General features: G+C 34.5%; 1 protein-coding gene across 1 annotated transcript in view; it reads right to left on the minus strand.

Annotated features, from left to right (window-relative positions):
• Window positions 1-2679: 2679 nt before the first annotated feature.
• LOC131930984 (hexokinase type 2) overlaps window positions 2680-18880 on the minus strand; it is a 40423-nt gene continuing 24222 nt past the window's right edge. Inside the window, exons 6-10 of the mRNA XM_059287656.1 lie at window positions 18044-18156; window positions 10365-10523; window positions 9050-9189; window positions 8349-8485; window positions 2680-7222 (exon numbers count right to left, since the gene is read on the minus strand). Of these exons, the coding sequence (XP_059143639.1) occupies window positions 7073-7222; window positions 8349-8485; window positions 9050-9189; window positions 10365-10523; window positions 18044-18156 (699 nt within the window). The 3' untranslated portion in view covers window positions 2680-7072. The remainder of the gene's footprint in view (window positions 7223-8348; window positions 8486-9049; window positions 9190-10364; window positions 10524-18043; window positions 18157-18880) is intronic.

Raw genomic sequence — 18880 nt, forward strand, 5'->3', positions numbered from 1 at the left:
GCAAGGTGATGACGAAACCCAATGTTACAGTGTAGCAGAGATCGTAAATAAATACCAGAACCAAACCGGATCGCCTCGTCGTGGCTCTCTGCCAAAAGATCGTGACGTACGAGGTTAGGCGTGCGGCAGACACGTTGAATGAAGCCGTATGAATGTTACCGCACGGATCTGGTCCAACATAACATCTTTGAAAGACGCGGGCATACAATGACTGCCACCTACTGTGATTCATTCTAGCATAGGACAAGAATACAAAGGGCAGTGACACTGAACTAGAAGTTCTAGATGTTAATCGGGATGTCTATAAATACTTTAGTCGATAGGCTTCACTAAGATTGATGTTTGATAAAGGGTTTAACGTAAATCATAAGCCAGATTAACTAAATTAAACGTATCGAATTGGGATCTAAAACTGTGGTGTATTCTAGCAATCTTCAGTAGGCTTTAATTTCACTGTATTGTAATCATACATTACTAGCTGTAACCTTTTGCTTCAGCTGCTTATGATGAACTAGGCCTGGGTAAAAGTTATTTTTTTAAACAAAAGAACTCTCTCCTCTATCACACTCCAGACTTAAGTAATGTCAGACGCACTCTGGCATTTGATTTATGCTGTAAGGGTCTATTCATTTTATTACTTTCTGATATATGGAGTATAGGGGAAGTCGGAAAAACCCAGTTTTGCAATCTTTCTGTATGTTTGCGTGTGTATGTGTGCGCGCCAGAGGCGTAGCGACCCTTCCCGGCGCCCGGGGACAAACTTTTCGATTTGCACCCTCCCCTCAAGATTTCGATTTGCACCCCCCCCCCCCCTCAAACTTTCGATTTGCACCCCATCCTCGAGATTTCGATTTGCACCCCCCTCAACCTTTCAATTTATTATTCCAACCCATTTTGGCCCCCCCTAAGGACATATGTTCCCCCCCCCCGCCCCCCCCCCCCCTCACTACGCTACTGGTGCGCGCGTGTGCGTGTATGTGAACAGTGAACACGGTTAACTTAAGTAGAGTTTCACTTAAGTGTATTAAATTAGATCATACAAAACTTTTGAGTGATTTCCGGTAACCGGAAGCGGTACTTAGCTCTATTTCATATTTCTCTAATTTGATAATTTTGTTTTTAAACATCTTCTAATAATCTTTGGCCTTTGTGTTTTCTATTTAAAAAAAAAAAAAGAAACAAGCTATGTGGTCACCAACTATTATTACTTTAATGGACATCATTTATTTTGCTGAGGTTTTAAGTACATATGATTACAATAGTTCTTGTATGAACTTAGGGACAAAGACCTGAAATAATTTTTGTTGAGGTTATATACTAATTTTGGTGAGAAGTTTAGAACTTAAAAATGCACAATATTTTAGATACTATCTGCATTATTTTTTCATTATTTTTGTTTTAGGAAGTGAGTGACCTACAGTGATTTAGTTTAGTATTTTAGGACACACAATACTTGATACTTGTATTAGTTTGGATATTAGTGTCTATCATTAATATTCTATCGTCAGAAATTATGTTTTTTTTTTCACGGGGAAATAAGTGAAGTGGAACACAAAGAATATCAGGGGCGAGCACAACATGTTGTTTACAGTGAGAGTTGACGTCCTTTGCTCGGAATAGCTGTAAAGGCGCGTCACTTTGATCAAGACGTTAGCAGCTCGATACAGCACCTGATCGATATACAACAGCGTGGGTGAAAAGGTCGAGATCATACAAATTGGGCTGTTACATTCAATAGATCAATCACTCCCCATTGGCTTGGGGCATTTGGCAGAAGGGGGCTCAGGTAACGAAAGCTGTGGCTAAATCAGAGTTTCTTCCAGGATTCCAGGCATCTCTTCAGTCTTCAGGGGAGGCCCCCCCCCAACGCAATGGAATTTATATAGAAAATATATACTTTTACCAGTGTCCACCCGCCCCCGCCCCGAAAATATCAAGTGCCCCCCCCCCCCCCCGAGAAAAAAGTCTGGAAGAAACACTGGGTTAAATGTCTCCTAAGTATGCCTACACATTACACAACTTACACATGATATTGTTACAGTTTAATTACTATATGACTTGGTGATGGTATGAGAGACCTCTAATTCAAACGTCAAGGGCAAAGAAATGAAAAGGTAAAATAAACAAGATGCATCTGCATTTTTAAAATAGGGGGTGGTGTGACATTATTTAAAAAAAAAAGTGGTAGGTCTAGAACTATTTGTGATGTGATAATTTGGGAATGAGGTAGTATTTTGAAGAAAAAAAAACGACAAATAACGTGAAGTCATTAATGGACGACCTCTTGTAAGTCTGGACAGTAAATAATCCACAAGGAGGCGTGGTTCAATTTCTAAGTCCAGTCTACTGGAGATCTTTGATTAAACCCCACATACACAAGTCTCATATACTCAGCAGCTGGTTAGTGACAGTAACAAGATTTGACATGTCACAATCTATAAAAAGTGACAATGTCCTTACAATGAAAGTCCTTCAGCATTAGCAGATAAGCTCACTTAAGAAAACCAGTTGACATAATTTATTTTAACAAAATGGTGTTTTTTTTAATGCAATATTAATTTTTTAAATGCAAGAACAAATAATACTTTACTAAAACATTATTTTCAAAATTTGGTAATGTTTTCAAATTTGTATGTTGTTTTAAAAAACAAATATAAATTAAACAGCCAAACATTTGATCGGATGAATAGACACTTTTTATTCAAATAAACGAATTACACTCAAGTTAAACAGAGCCATGTAACACTAGCGGTAGATAACTCTCACTTGATAGCAAAGAATAAAACCCACATAAAACAATTCATATAAATAAGATTGCTTTTGTAGTGTTTAGTTGTTATGGGAAAACTAGGAGTAGAACAAAATATAAAATTAAAATAAATAAAGAGGTAGCATATCAATAGTGTTACTGGGAAACTTATTTTTTTCTCTTTTTATTATATAGTATATAGGTATGGTTCAGAATCTCTTAAGTGGAGTAAGAAAAACAAACCAGCGGATGACTTGAATCCCAAAAAAAAATTATTAATTATCTAGATCTAGGAAACAAATTAAAGTGACTTAACACATGAAACTAACTAAACAATAAGGTGAAATAGTAATTACATTTTAAGTAATCATATTTTACCTTTTATTAGGTGTTAAAATATTGCATTAAACATGAAAAAAAAAGTTAAAAACAAGAATCACAGTATTTTTTTTCTGTAAACAATTTATGAATCAACAAGCTTTCAGTTTCAAACACAGTTTTAAAAAGCATACTTAAAACAAAGTAACAGAAGAAACAGCTAAAAGCACATTTTTGATTCATCTTTAAATCAAATGTAATCATAATCTCCTTGATCAAATATTTCAGCTGTGTTTTAAATAAAATGCTAGTTGTTTACTAATGTAATAAAAATCTTCTGTTTAATAAGAACACACTGTAAAACATTCAACATTTTGTATACATAGTTTATGTTTTTAAAAAATCCAAATTGAAAGCTGAAAAATCAAAAATAAAATATTTCATCACGGGTTCCAGATTTTATTTATCACAAAAGCCAACTAATCTCTCTCTTTTAATTTGTAAGCATTTTTGCAGTACTTTTTTTTATTGCCAATTAAAAACAAATAAAAACAAATAGACTCATATTGTATCTGAAACACGTAAGAATAAAACTGTTTCTAGAGTACAGAGTATTTGTCAGTTATGGTGCACCATTCTACCTCAGTCATTCAGATAGTTCTTTATGAAGACAAGAGATATGACAAAGTATCAAAACTATATTGTTGATGTGTAGTGACAGATGATGGGAGGCTGACAAGGTCCATTCAAGACCTTAGATTTTGTTACTTTACTTTCAGTCTACACGTAAATTTAACCCTATGTCTTTTAATGCATTAATTATTTAATTACTGTTTATGCTATAGCTATACGGGAAGGTTGCTTTAAAAGGCCTTTAATGAAAGGACCATTTGTAATATCACTGCTGGCCACTGTTATATTAGTCCCATTTTTTAAAATTAAATAAAAAACCAAGTTTTCTCTAGTTTCAACCAGTTTTGTTTAAATCTACTTTATTCTAAAGAAAGAAAACTGTTCAAATGCTGGTAATTGTTGATTATCTAAATTTAATTAACCACCCACAGTACAAACATTTTAATATATGTCATGCAAAAAAATGAAATATAAAAAAAATGGAAAAGTATTTAAATTCAAGGAATTTTTATGTTAGATAGTATATTTCTACAAGAAAGAAGTGAAACGATATTATTAATCAGGACCTACAAAAAAAGCATAACTGAAAAGCATATGTAGGCAAGCGATAAACATCATTACAACTAATAGCTGTCAATGAGGGCAAAATAAACATTTTTCTTGATTTCTATAGAGAAAATTAAAACGTTAGTAGTTTTCAAACAGAGTGTTACCATGTTATATTCTGTACACACATAGAAATGAACAGTAATGTCTCCACTTAGCTGTCTGTAAAGTGTCTCTATGGTATTGTATCCACGGTTACAATTAAGGACACAGATCAGGACAAAAGGGAGAAACATTGGGTAAGCAAAAGATAGTTACTGGTGCTATTCTGACTGATTATTTATGCAAGAAACATTTTTTTTTAATGATTTTTAAATGAAGGTACATTTTAATAGGTGTTATATTTTTATGAGATTACGCCATAATGTTTAGCCAAATTAACATTAAGCAAATTTTTTCCCAGAATAATGCTATTGAGCAGTATGTACACGTAGATATTTTTTTTTTTATATTTTAGATGTTTAGATGTGCTTTATGACTGATAATTACATCAGTTTAAAAGATATCTCTCTAACAGATGAAAAATACAAATGATAAAAAAAGTGCTAATAAACCATTTAGATAATTGAGATTCAAAATTTGAAAATCAAAATTATTCCCAAAAGTTTAAAAAAAAATGTTACCAAAAAAAAATAATCTTTAGGGTGAATAGCAGTTAAAAAACAATATCTGATATAAAACTAATCTCCGAGTGGTAATTTGAATATCTGATGTTGATACTGCATGTTATATTTTTTTTTCTTCAAAGCATCATCTATTATTTATATTAAATGTCTTACAATTATACAATTCACAAAATAATTAGCTTCAATAAGTTATTAAATTTTTTAATGTTTAGTAACAATCTAAATGCACTCAACTGCTGATAGATCTACATCTAAATTTTTAGTATACACATTTTAAAAATCTTGACATAATATAAATAAATATCTTTATTCAAACAGTAAACAATATACGGGGTTAAATTATTAAAATGTAGTCATTCCACATTAAACATAGTAGAACATTAGTTTAGTACATTACGCTAAACAAATCGCAAAGTTATAAGCTAAGTTGAACATTATGTATACACCATCCCTTTCTCTGGTCACATAGACATGGGACAGAGTCAACATACTGAAATGATTTTTGTCCAAAGAAAATTACATAAGTTTCAAACATTTTTCCTTTACATTCCAAATATATTTAAAAAAACATTATCGTAACAGCCAAGTTTGAGCAATTTTGTTTTAGATTTGCAGGAAAACAATTTCAAACCTTAAGGATACAAAGTCATTAAAAAAGATTTATTATGTTACACTGTAACAAAATAAACACTGCTTCCATGAAATTTTTAATTTAAAAAAAAAATTTAATTCTGTTAAGTGGATTATCAATTTTTCCTTAAATAAATAGAAGGCATTTAAAATAACATTTTAAAGTAAATCAATTAGCAGTTGCTTAAATTAAACATTTTTAACAATGCCAAAGATTTGTACAATGCATATAAGTTAAATTATATACATTGTATCGCCACATAAAAAACATTTTAAATCACAGTCATCTCCATATTATATTAGCAAATGTACACAAATTTAGGCTTCTTTTAAAATAAGAGTAAAGTCTCTTTAGGATTTTTCTCTACAATGTAATATTTGCTACCATGTTAGTTACTATGCAGGAATAAAATGAGAATATTTTTTTTATTGATTTTGTTTAGTAATCTACATCTTATTTCTAAAAGAATTAAGTTAATAAGCGTAGTTCAATCCAGTCACAACAATTTAACTAATACTGAGAAATGTACATTGCATTACATTTTTTACATTAATTTTTTTCTCCACTTCCCTAAAAAATGCATTGTACAAGCAAGCAGTTCTTAAGAAAGTATAGAAATAAATTGGCTATAATTTACTGGGTTAAATGCTTTATTTAGAATATGTTTCTATGGTTATTTATATTTTTTAGGCTTTTAATTATATAAAGAAAATATTAGAACAAAATCTTTCTTTTAAGAAAAACTTTTCAAATAATGGGGATATGAAAATTAATTCTAACATGTCGGAAAAATAAAACTTAAATTACATTATTAAAAATATTAAAATGTAAGATTGACACTAGGATATTTTTAAAAACCAGACAACATAGATATTTTAGTTATTTTAAAAATACTTCTTTGGCATTATGCAAAAAAAAAATCTGTTATAGGCAACTATAGCACGAATCACATAGGAATAAAGGTAAAGATGGTGACATCCCTCTGTTTTCACCATGCCTATTGTCACAACAAATGCATTGATTAAGGGTAACAATTGTCAGTTTAGTCTTTGTACATCAACACTGTAGCTGGTATAGCTTCATTCATTCATTACTGCATGTATCTAAAGGGATTAAAGTTACCAGGCTTTAAAATAGAGGTGGGTGGAAAGGAAGACAGAAAGACCAATAAATTTGTTGACGTTTTTAAATGAAATGTTTACGTTTTTTTCGCTTAAAAAGCTCCTTTTTATTGTGTTTTTAATATGTGAGGCTAGAAAAAGAAGTTTTCTGTCAATAATTATGTAAAACTGGCCATAAGTTAACATTTGAACTCTTTCAGATTTAGCCAATGACCAATAATTTCTCATAATCGTATCACACTTGCAGTCATACAGAAGCCATTTTTTTAAACACCAGTTCACATTAAGCATATACCAGCTAACACAGCCAATTCTGCAGCACCACACAGCTGATGTCCCTCCCCTCCCCGACCCCACCCTCTCCAAGCTGAGACTGAAGTGACTATCTTTACGCCTGGACTTTCACCATCTCACATGGAAAAGACGTGGCGCCTTCTTCTGAAGGCCCATCAAGTTTCATGTGACGAAGTCTTAGTGACACAGCAGCTGTCAGCGCGGCACCTTTTCCACTGCCATCATGTGATAAACTCAGCTTGAACTGCAATGTATTCAGAAAATTCATATTTCAAAATACAAAAAGAGGTGTAAAAAAATGGATAGTAAGAAAACACTTGAAAAGGTTTAAAGTGTTTCCACTTAGACTAGAACTACATTATTATAATTTTCATTGTTTATTCCAGCATAAAACTTAATTCCTACTTCACTTATTGTTTTGTTTCTTAAGGTGTCCATACAAGTTTTTATTTTCCCTGTACTTTAAAATTTTTTTTAAAATATTTATTGTGAAAAAAATAAATAAATGCATGTAACATGTCTATCAGTAAACCAAGCAAAACAACACATTTTATGAAAATGAATGTTGTGTATCAATATACTGATTCTTAAAGAAAAATATTGTCATTCAATTACTGCCTGCAATTTTACATTACAATAAGTGCCCACAAACTTTATTGATAAACTGTGATGTTTATATAGGATGATGCAAGCTGTCTTTCAGCTGTAACATTTTTATATTCTTCTTCAAAAAACCAGCTGTTATATAATCTTGGCTTGTTACCAAAAAACAACAACTAACAGTCAAGCAAAAAAAAAACCCAACTATGTGTAGGCTGAGCTGTGGTTAGACAGTTAGAGGGGACTGTTTATACTGTGTCCTACATTTGAATGTAACCTACACAGTGCAATCTAGGTGCAGTGAATGTCCTTAGTAATAATTCAACTTTAAGATATGGTCTTGTGCACAGTGTGCTGGTGACCTTGACCCCTGCAACACTACATTTACAATGGGGGAACTAGAAAGCTGAGAGGGTTGGGAAGGTAATGGGAGGGGAGAGTGGGGAGGTGTTAGAGTTAGTTAGGATGACTAGAAAATATTTTTTTTTATGGGAAGACTAGTGTTGCAGAGAGATTAAGTAGGGGAAGGATTGCTCATTATCTATTATGTAAAATCTTTAAACAATAGATTTTTAAATTGTTATTAAATTAAAAGAGTTCAGTTTAAATACTTTTAACTTAAGTAAGAATACAAAGTAAAAAAAAAACATGTAATATTTTATAAGACCCCAGTAAAAATTTCAGCTAACAAATAAAGCATACTTGACCATAAATACATTTACAAGCTGACAAATAAATTATGTGTGCAAAGTAAATAAAAATTTACTTACTTTTAGGCCTGGCTTGACCAACTCTTTAATCTTCAGGCACATGAGGTTATGAAATCGTGGGTGGAATCTGTATAAGGAGCCATCTACAGCGATTGTCATGTCCTGTTTGTTCAGACGATTTATCAAGGTGGCGAGACCTTGGAAAATGAACACCACAATATTTATAAGATCTTCCTAACACAATGGGTATAAAAGCATCATGTTTTTATGATCTTTTAAAGAATAGATATGATAGTAGAAGTTTTTAATGACCCATCAGGGTAATAAAATCATAATATTTATATGAGCTGTCTGAAACATTATAGTTTATTAACATCATAACAATATGTTTACACAGGTAATAAAGGCTGCTTTAACTTTAATGTTTTTTTCTGCAAGGATATGTGGATGCTATTGTACTTATGGTGTATGGTTCTTACATATTTCTTTAATAGTTTTATATCTATGATAATTTTTAGAAATATTAAATTTGGATAAAAATAATTAAGATATTAGCATTAACTACACACATAATGGATGTATTATGATCTATTTATTTTTTATCTCTTATAAAACATTATTTGAAATAAAAGTTTTTAGTACAAAAATATTGTCTAATGCAAGTAAAGTCTAATACTTTATAATTCTAACATTCAGCCAGGATTTGCAAGTGTCAAGATTAGCAGTAAAAAAAAATAATGAAAATAGAATAAAAATCTTACCAGCTGCTGCCAAGAATGCAGCGCGAGCAGATATCAGGGTGCACACATATTTCACGATCTTACAGTCTTCTGTTGTGTAACTCTCCACATTCAGTTCATCTAGGACTTGCTTTGTGTGACGGAAAAATTCATCTGTATCACTGGGAAAAACAATATGCATAATTCATAAAACATTAAAAAGAACACTAAACATTATTTTAATGTTTTTTTCTATATAAAATAAACAGTGTTTTGAAAGATTTTGCATAGTACCACAATGACAAAAAAATACTCAAAACAAAACAAAACAAAAACAACAATTAAATACTCAAAACTAAACGTATATTAAAAACTATTTAAAAAGAAATATTTTTTAGGCTCTACTATCAGTCTGAGCGGTTGTTAACCTTGTGGTCAAAACCTAAAAGTGAAAAAACATGTTTTTGAGTCCAGATTCCACTTCTCATGTTTTGATTCTATGTTTGTCAATTAGAGCTAAAACACTGACAAACAGACATCCTGTTTTTTTAAGTGACTGGCCAGCAAGCAGTCAGGGCCAGTGATAAGATAAGAAAAAAAATAATTTCTGAGTTGGGTGTGTTACTCTCTCATTTTGGTCCTGATTTCTCAGGGGAGATCAAAGTAATTTCACTCAGCAGTTTTCTTTTAATTTAAAGGCATCTTATAACAATGATCTTCTTAAAGACATCTTATAACAATGACCTTAAAAAAAAGAATTTAAAAACAGAAACAAAATAGCTGTCTAGAAATTCAAATTGAGACAATAATATAATACTATTGCGGGATAAACGTTATTGATTATGCGAGGAGGAACAAGAGACAAACATCGTTAAAGGATGCTGAATGCAAATTTGATTGAGTAATAAATGACAGATCAGAGTGTCAAGGCTAAACATTTTGTCTGAAGCTGGTTATACAAGTGGTTTAAAAAATTATAGAAATTTAAAATAACACTATTTCAAGCTGGTTATACAAGTGGTTAAAAAATAAGAGAAATTTTAAAATAACACTATTTCAAGCTGGTTATAAAGTGGTTTAAAAAATAATAGAAATTTTAAATAACATAAAATAGCCTTAAGTTAGTTGCAGATGTGGTTTAGAAAAATTTAAAATTTTAAAGAATAGCCAATATATTTTTTTAAAAATAGTTTAATTCATATGATATTCAACAACTTTAATACTAATAATATCTTTAAATGTTAATGTTAGTAAATAAATTTTAAAAAAAAATCTATGAATATCTAATATATGGTTTAACAACTGCTAGACAGAATAGGTGCCTAAAAAGATCCACACAAATTTAAAACCAACTCACCTTTCAATTTCAGAAACATATTTAGTATAGAAGCGTCCCCTCTCAAACAGAGAGCAGTCCCTGTCCACGCTCCTAAAGAGAAGACCTTCATGTGCCAGTCTCTCCAGCACAAGTCTGACTATCTCCCCCATGTACATGCCAGAGATCATTTTCTCCATCCTAATAGACAAAACATAAACATTTTTTCTACATCTCATTAGATTAGAAAGTGTTTTTTATACTGATAAAAAGTTTTTATCCTTGCTTTACCTTTCCAACAATGCTGTTTTCATATACCAGGTTTGTATGCAAATTCAGTTTAAAACTAAAATGTGCAAAAATAATTTAGTATGTTTAAAAAAAAAATCTTATAGGTCTACACAAATTAGTGACCTATGGCCCTAAATATCAAGAGACAAAAAAAACATCTGATAGCTATATATATAATAATATAATTTTGCCAAACATAGAGACTAGCAAGAATGTAGCATTTTAGATCACAATAAGACAATAACAGGGGACAGAAATAAAATAAAACAACAAAAAGATGAAAACAATCAATGAAGAAACTGTAGACTGACTGATTGTTCTTTTCTCAAATATTTCATCCAGTATAAAATATATTTTTCAAAATTAAATGAAACAAAATATAGCCCATTTGATACTTATAAGTGTTTAGTTACAGAGATGAAAATTTATTTTTAAGTTTTTAATAGAAACCTTAAATTCATTTAATTGTTGACTAAAAATGTTATGACTTCCAGTAATTATGGAACCTTAGATTAGAAGTAGAAGGCACTGGAAAGGATAAGGGTATAAAAGTAGTTTTTTTTTGTTTTCATCTGAGAACATTTAGGGCAATATCACCTAAATGGTTCTATTTTTATATCTACTATCATCTATTCTAAAACACTAGCTTCCATTTAACTATATGAGGTTACAGCAAACAGCGATTAATCAAAAGTTAAATGAAACTAGCAGATTTTAAACTGAAATGTTGGTGGTGGATTACATCAGAAACCATGCACAAAACACGAGGTGATTATCTTCTAGTAGTCTGATGCAAGACCAGTCTGGCACTGTTTGCTATAGATTTTATGGCTGATCCTGGAAGATTGGTGTCATGTAGTAGGCCTACTTTTCTCCATAATATTAAAATAAATAATTTACTATTTATACAAAAAATAAAATCAGTTTTTTTTTAAATTCTAAGGATTAAAATAATATTTGACCTAGAAGTATGGTCATTTTATTAGTGCATTGTTTTCATCAAATTTTTTGTTTCGTTGTAAAAAAATAAAAAAATAAATTATGTAAGCATAGCCTAGATCTAATCTAATTAGTTATAATTTTTTGCAATTTATTTATTTTATTGTATTTTAGCCTTTTTGTGTGTTGCTATTTGCACAAGTCATTGATAGACCAATAGCAATTGTGTTAATATTTGTACTTGACACAAAGCAGACCACTATCTTATTACAAAAGCCCATTGGTTCATGTCTATAAGAAGTAAGAAAGAAAACTAAGACCATGTTTCTCAGCAGGGTAAAACTAGGTCCAAAAGAAAGATAGCCAATGACCCTGTTATATAAACAGTACCCTGGCCTTGCATTATGAAAGCACGTGACACCAGCCAGCAGAAGATTGATGACGTCCTAGTTTCTAGCTGTATCAAGTGTCTAACTTTTGCTCCGTTCCTACAACACTGGTTGGATAAACTGGCCAATGAGCGAGAATATGGAACGTCATTGGTCCATTTAGTGCGGTGCCGTTCTGCACTGGCGGTTATGGCTATAAGAAGTATATCACTTGTGGATCGTCCATGTATGTCGTCACCCTGTCGGGAGGGGGTGAGGGGGGGGGGGGCTTGCTGGAGTTCAGACTAAGTGGGGAAGGCTCTAGAAATATGACGTAGCACTTGTATTTTTTTTTTCTAAATTGATGAAACAAATCATCTTCTTAGTACTAAAAGAAATTTTTTGGTGGAGGAGGGGGTCTTCTGGACACCCGGACTGTATATTAGTCAATTAGGAGTGGGTCTGGCTTAAGTGGAGTATAACAAAGAAGGGTGGGGGTAAACATCAGCTAAACTAGCGTGACGTCATGTATTGACCAATACTAATCCCGTATTTCAATGAATCGATCCCACTGCAGCGCCGCCCCAATGACACGTGAATGGTAAACACGACCTGGCGCGGGATATCACTGTCCTTATCGGGACCAGCGTCACAATCGATGGACCGCTGGACACGAGTGGACCATGCGAACAAAGGTCGGCATCTAACGACTTGTTGTACACGCGCATGACGTGCTTCTGACAATACCAAATGGGCAGTTAGGGGAGAAGCTCGTTGGTACGCAGGGCGTTGATGAGGGGCTGACGTGCCCCCGACAGATGCGCAGCGAGCCGTTCCGGCGCCAGGTGAGAACTATCAGTTCGATAGTTATTCGTTGGGGGAAAAGCGCCCTCTCTCTCTCCCCCACCCCCCTCCATGGTCTGAAAGTTTGGTGGTATTTTTCTAGGCAAAAGCAATACCTCAGCTTAAAATGAGCTTTAAGGAAAAAAAATTCTTCCTCTCCTGGAGACCCCTTTGGGTCGGCGTCCGGGTCGGTCGCCCCACCCGCGTTGCCCTAGATACGGCACTGACCCCTGATAGTTTTTTTTAGTTTCTCGCACGTACGGAGCATGACAGATACCCAGACACCACTACAAAATCAGAGCATGACAGATATCGTGACACTACCACTAGAACATCAGAGTATGACAGATACCCGGATACAACTAGAACATCATAGTATGGCAGATACACAGATACAACTAGAACATCAGATAATCACAGATACCACTACAACACCAGAGTATGACAGGTACCCGGATACCACTAGAACATCAGAGTATGACAGATACCACTAGAACATCAGAGTATGACAGATACCACTACAACATCAGAGTATGACAGATACCACTAGAACATCAGAGTATGACAGATACCCGGATACAACTAGAACATCATAGTATGGCAGATACACAGATACAACTAGAACATCAGATAATCACAGATACCACTACAACACCAGAGTATGACAGGTACCCGGATACCACTAGAACATCATAGTATGGCAGATACACAGATACAACTAGAACATCAGATAATCACAGATACCACTACAACACCAGAGTATGACAGGTACCCGGATACCACTAGAACATCAGAGTATGACAGATACCACTAGAACATCAGAGTATGACAGATACCACTAGAACATCAGAGTATGACAGATACCACTAGAACATCAGAGTATGACAGATACCCGGATACAACTAGAACATCATAGTATGGCAGATACACAGATACAACTAGAACATCAGATAATCACAGATACCACTACAACACCAGAGTATGACAGGTACCCGGATACCACTAGAACATCATAGTATGGCAGATACACAGATACAACTAGAACATCAGATAATCACAGATACCACTACAACACCAGAGTATGACAGGTACCCGGATACCACTAGAACATCAGAGTATGACAGATACCACTAGAACATCAGAGTATGACAGATACCACTAGAACATCAGAGTATGACAGATACCACTACAACATCAGAGTATGACAGATACAACTAGAACATCAGAGTATGACTTTAATGACAGATACCCGGATACAACTAGAACATCGCTGAGAATGAGAGATGCCAGCTGCATCAGACACGTAACAGAACAGCTTTGGCATTCATAATGAGGTCACACCGCATCTGTATCCGCGAAGGAGACAGCTGTTGGAATAATCATCAGATAGCGGCAAAGCGCAAGGCTGGTTGGAATATGCCGTAAACATGAGCACTACTTTTTGCAACATTTTAGTTCTATTTCAGTTCATTTTATTCAGGTTCCTTCCAGATTTGTAGCTTCAACCTCCTTCGTCTTGACTCTTACCACAAACCTTAACAGTTTCAATAGCAGTAGGGTTAAAGTATGGGTAACAATACGAATGCGTGGATTAAGCTCGCTAAAATCAAATTTTCACTTAAAAACAATCTGAAAATTCCTTTAAAAGCATACTCCATGCCATTATCGACACCCATTAAACTATGATAAAAGCCAAAATAAAATTAAAGTTGTCAATTAGGTTTTTAAAGTAAGAAATAGAGTGAAGTGAAAAAAGATATGTGGAGCTTTAGTCTAATTAACTAGCGGAAAGGGGACGAAAGTAACACCACACCGCCCTTTCCTTGAGAAAGTTTTAAGGATGAGAGAGGGGGGTGGTAGTTTGGTACAGCCTACAGTTTTAATGTAAAGACTAGCTCTACTTATGTAAACACTAATACCAATTTACGAACAAAAATCTTAATTTTTAATATTTTAGGTTTGTTGTTTAATTAAATTTTATTTTGAGTGTTAAAAGTTTTATTTTTTGTTGTTTTCTTTTTGCATAGTCTGCTTTGTAATAAAAATGTAGCAATCTATAGCAAACGTTGGCCTAATCTTTAATCTACAAAATGCAGTGAACCCTAGAATTCTACCCTAGGGCACCCATGAGACTCAGGCTGGCTTGAACTCACTAGGTTTGACTTGGGGAATGATTAAAATTAGAGCGGTTTTAATATCAATATCCTTTAGCAGGCGAAGCTACGCAGAAATCTGAGTCTTGTTTGCTTAAAATCAGCGTAAGATCGCGTAAGAATGTTTTGGCTATCAAACTTTCGTCACTTCCTGTAGCGATATTGCAAGAAGGAAATCTAACGGAAGAACCAAAACGTTTCAGCCATGATGGTTTCAGAGTTTCTTCCTGGCATCTCCTCGGCGGGAGAGGGGGGGGGGGGGGGAAGGGGAGGGGGGAGAAGGGGAGGGGGCGCCCCACCCCGAACGAAACGGAATAGAAAATATATACTTTTAACAGTGTCCGCCCCAACCCCCCCCCCCCCCCCCACCCCGAAAATTAAATTTCAAGTGCGCCCCCCGGAGAAAAAAGTTTGGAAGAAACACTGAATGGTTTTCGTCTCCTACTTACAAATTTTATGTCCACCCAAAAGTTTATATTCACTCACGTATTTTTCTTTTTTTTTTATAAAAAAATAAAAATAAAATATTCAGAAATTAATTCTTAACCTAATTTACCAGGAACTAACTTTACTACTTTAAAAAAAAGGCGTCGAAATAAAAACAACAGACATCTCGAAAGAAAAAGAAAGGGAAGTTACCCTCAAACTTTCATGTCTGAAGCCAGTGACAAACGAAAGCACCAATCAATAACCCACAATTTATTCTATTTGGCGTGAAATATTCTGACAAGCGGGTCAACCCAAGAACTATGGTAGGGCTTCCAGAAAATAAAACAAGTATTAATTTGTATTGGACCAGACATATTTGTTTTTCAACCAAACGCATGAGCTATGAACTCATGATATCGAAAATCGCGGTCAATAATTTTATTTTGCTTTTTTTTTTTTGGTGTAAAAAAACGTCTACACGATTTTACCTTTTTATAATGTGCAGTAGTTGTCTTATTTAACACGTCTTACTGCCAAGCTGTGAGGTGCCAACATAATTAGTCATGAGAAGAAAAAGACAGCTTGAAAAATTAGAAAAGTTTTTATGTCTCTCTGACACTAGGGAGCAAAACTAAAAGTAGGATTGTGTTTTTAACGTGTTGAGACATAAATAGTTGCCGAGAATGGTCTGATGTGTACATCGGACTTTATATGCTTACAATGTATCATAGAAGATATAACAAGCGAAACTAAAGTCGAACACCATCGAACAGCGAAGATGACCAACCAAACAACATCAGCATGTCGATAGAATATTTATATCAAGACAACTAGAATACCCCCCCCCCCACGTAGAATGTTAACAACTAGACTACATCCCCCCTACACAGTAGAGTGTACAAACTAGACTACACCCCACCCCCACACAGTAGAGTGTACAACTAGACTACACCCCCTCCACAGAATAGAGTGATACAACTAGACTACACCCCCCCCCCACACAGAGAAGAGTGTACAACTAGACTACACCCCCACAGAGTAGAGTGATACAACTAGACTACACCCCCTTAGAGTAGAGTGTTACAACTAGACTACACCCCCTTAGAGTAGAGTGTTACAACTAGACTACACCCCCTTAGAGTAGAGTGTTACAACTAGACTACACCCCCCCCCCACAGAGTAGAGTGTTACAACTAGACTACACCCCCTTAGAGTAGAGTGTTACAACTAGACTACACCCCCTCCACAGAGTAGAGTGTTACAACTAGACTACACCCCCCCCCACAGAGTAGAGTGTTACAACTAGACTACACCCCCATAGAGTCGAGTGTTACAACTAGACTACACCCCCATAGAGTAGAGTGTTACAACTAGACTACACCCCCATAGAGTAGAGTGTTACAACTAGACTACACCCCCACATACGTTCTATGGGGGTCGCGGGTCCCTTATATTTTATAAAAGGGGGTCGCCACTCGAAACAGTTGGGGAACCACTGTGTGCTATAGAATAACGAAGATAACAGGACCAACTGAAATCTTACGATGACATAACGTGAAGCAACCCGTCGCTAAAAACATCGTGACCTTTGACACTAACAGTTAACAGCTGACCCCCATGGCCATGACCTATGACCCCGGTTGTTATAAGAACAGCAAAACAAACTTATGGTTTACATTTCCAGACTTCTGTCCGCAAAGTATGTCAACAATAAAACTGCACCGTCTGGCAAGAATAAACAAACAAAACTAATACCTCGAATGTCTCTACTTACACAAGGTCTAGTAATAAAACATGGCACTATTCTTACATTTATAATCATTTACTTTGTACACACAGTATCAACAATACACAAGCAAACGTCTTCTAAAACGAATCTAATTTAAGCTTGTCTTAAAATCAAAACAACCATAATCGTTTTTTTTTAAAATAGGTAATCATGTTGCAACATGAGCGATACAGACTTTCTTTGATAAAGGCAATAAAAAATAAACAATAAATCGCCGACAGAATATGATACAGTTACAGTTTTTGGGTTGTTTTATTACTCTTTCTGATGAACAATTAAGTCTAAAAATGTATGTTGTGTTTAGTTAAGATTTTATTGCTGAAAGTTATCCTTGTGTGACTATTGTTTCAAAATGAAAAGCTAGTAGCAAAATTAACGCGGATTGTGTTAGATAAATATGATTAGAAAAGATGAGAAAACACCTGAGAGATCTTAGAAAACATGAACAAACACAGGAAGAAAACACGAGAAAACAATGGAAGATGAGAAAACATGACAAAACCCGGGAAGAAAACATGAGAAAACAAATGAAGACGAGAAAACAATGAAAGATGAGAAAACATGAGAAAACAATGGAAGATGATAAAACATGAGAAAACAATGGAAGATGAGAAAACATGAGAAAACAATGGAAGATGAGAAAACATGAGAAAGCAATTGAAGATGAGAAAACATGAGAAAACAATGGAAGATGAGAAAACATGAGAAAGCAATTGAAGATGAGAAAACATGAGAAAACAATGGAAGATGAGAAAACATGAGAAAGCAATTGAAGATGAGAAAACAATGGACGAGATGAGAAAACACGTAAAAACACTCGAATAATCATGACAAGGCACAGGAAAACACTGGAATGGTCTGGAAAAAGAACCCAGAGAAAGAACAGGAAAAGGATAAACTGGTACTCACACTTGCTTGCCAGGGTTGATAGAGAATGTGTCGAGTTCTCTGTCGTATTCTGTCCTCATAAAGTCTAAGCATCCATTGTCTCCAAAAGCTCCCCATTCCGTGTTGATGATTACCTGCTCACAAAAAGGTGGCATTGTTTTTCAAACGGCTTACACAACTCAGTGATTGGGTTATAGAAAGACACAACTAGAAGCATATTCAAAATGTTTATATTGGCCAATGCTGGGTAAAAAAACAAAACAAATTATTTCACACTACAAGGTGCCATAACAGGCCTGAGAATGCTTTTATAACCAGTGGTGTTTTTTGGTTTAGATTGATACCCAATCATACTTTAATCTCAGCGAACAATTGTTATTTGTATGCAATAAAATTCGATGGATTAAATAACAGCCAATCTTCTCCCAATCGACGGACGGTGTGGTAGAGAGGTTAGTGCGTGCTATTAAAAGTCCTCCCCCCCCTCCCCGACACACTGAGCTACCCGTTACATAACAACAATATTTGTCATCGTGCTGTAACAACAATAAACCAGTCAGCAGTTAAAAAAAACAATGTAGAGGCACAGATATTATCTGTCAGACGCGTCACGTGACCTGATGTACACGTACAACTAAAAAACAAAACAAAACCGCAGCAAGACTAGAACGAACAAGCCATTGTTGGCTCACTCGGCTAGAAATCTCGCTGTACGTTGGCTGGCGGTGAGTGTGCGAACCGAGGCGGAGGGCGGTAAACTTCTTGGCATCCGCGGGATTTGCTGCTATTTTTTACAACGGTGCTCAGTTGGAATGGTTGACTTGTTTTTTTTGTCCACACAAAAACGTATCAAAGCAG

This window comes from Physella acuta, unplaced genomic scaffold, assembly GCF_028476545.2.
Source record: "Physella acuta isolate Inbredline_101_S28 unplaced genomic scaffold, ASM2847654v3 ptg001872l, whole genome shotgun sequence".
NCBI lineage: Eukaryota > Metazoa > Mollusca > Gastropoda > Physidae > Physella > Physella acuta.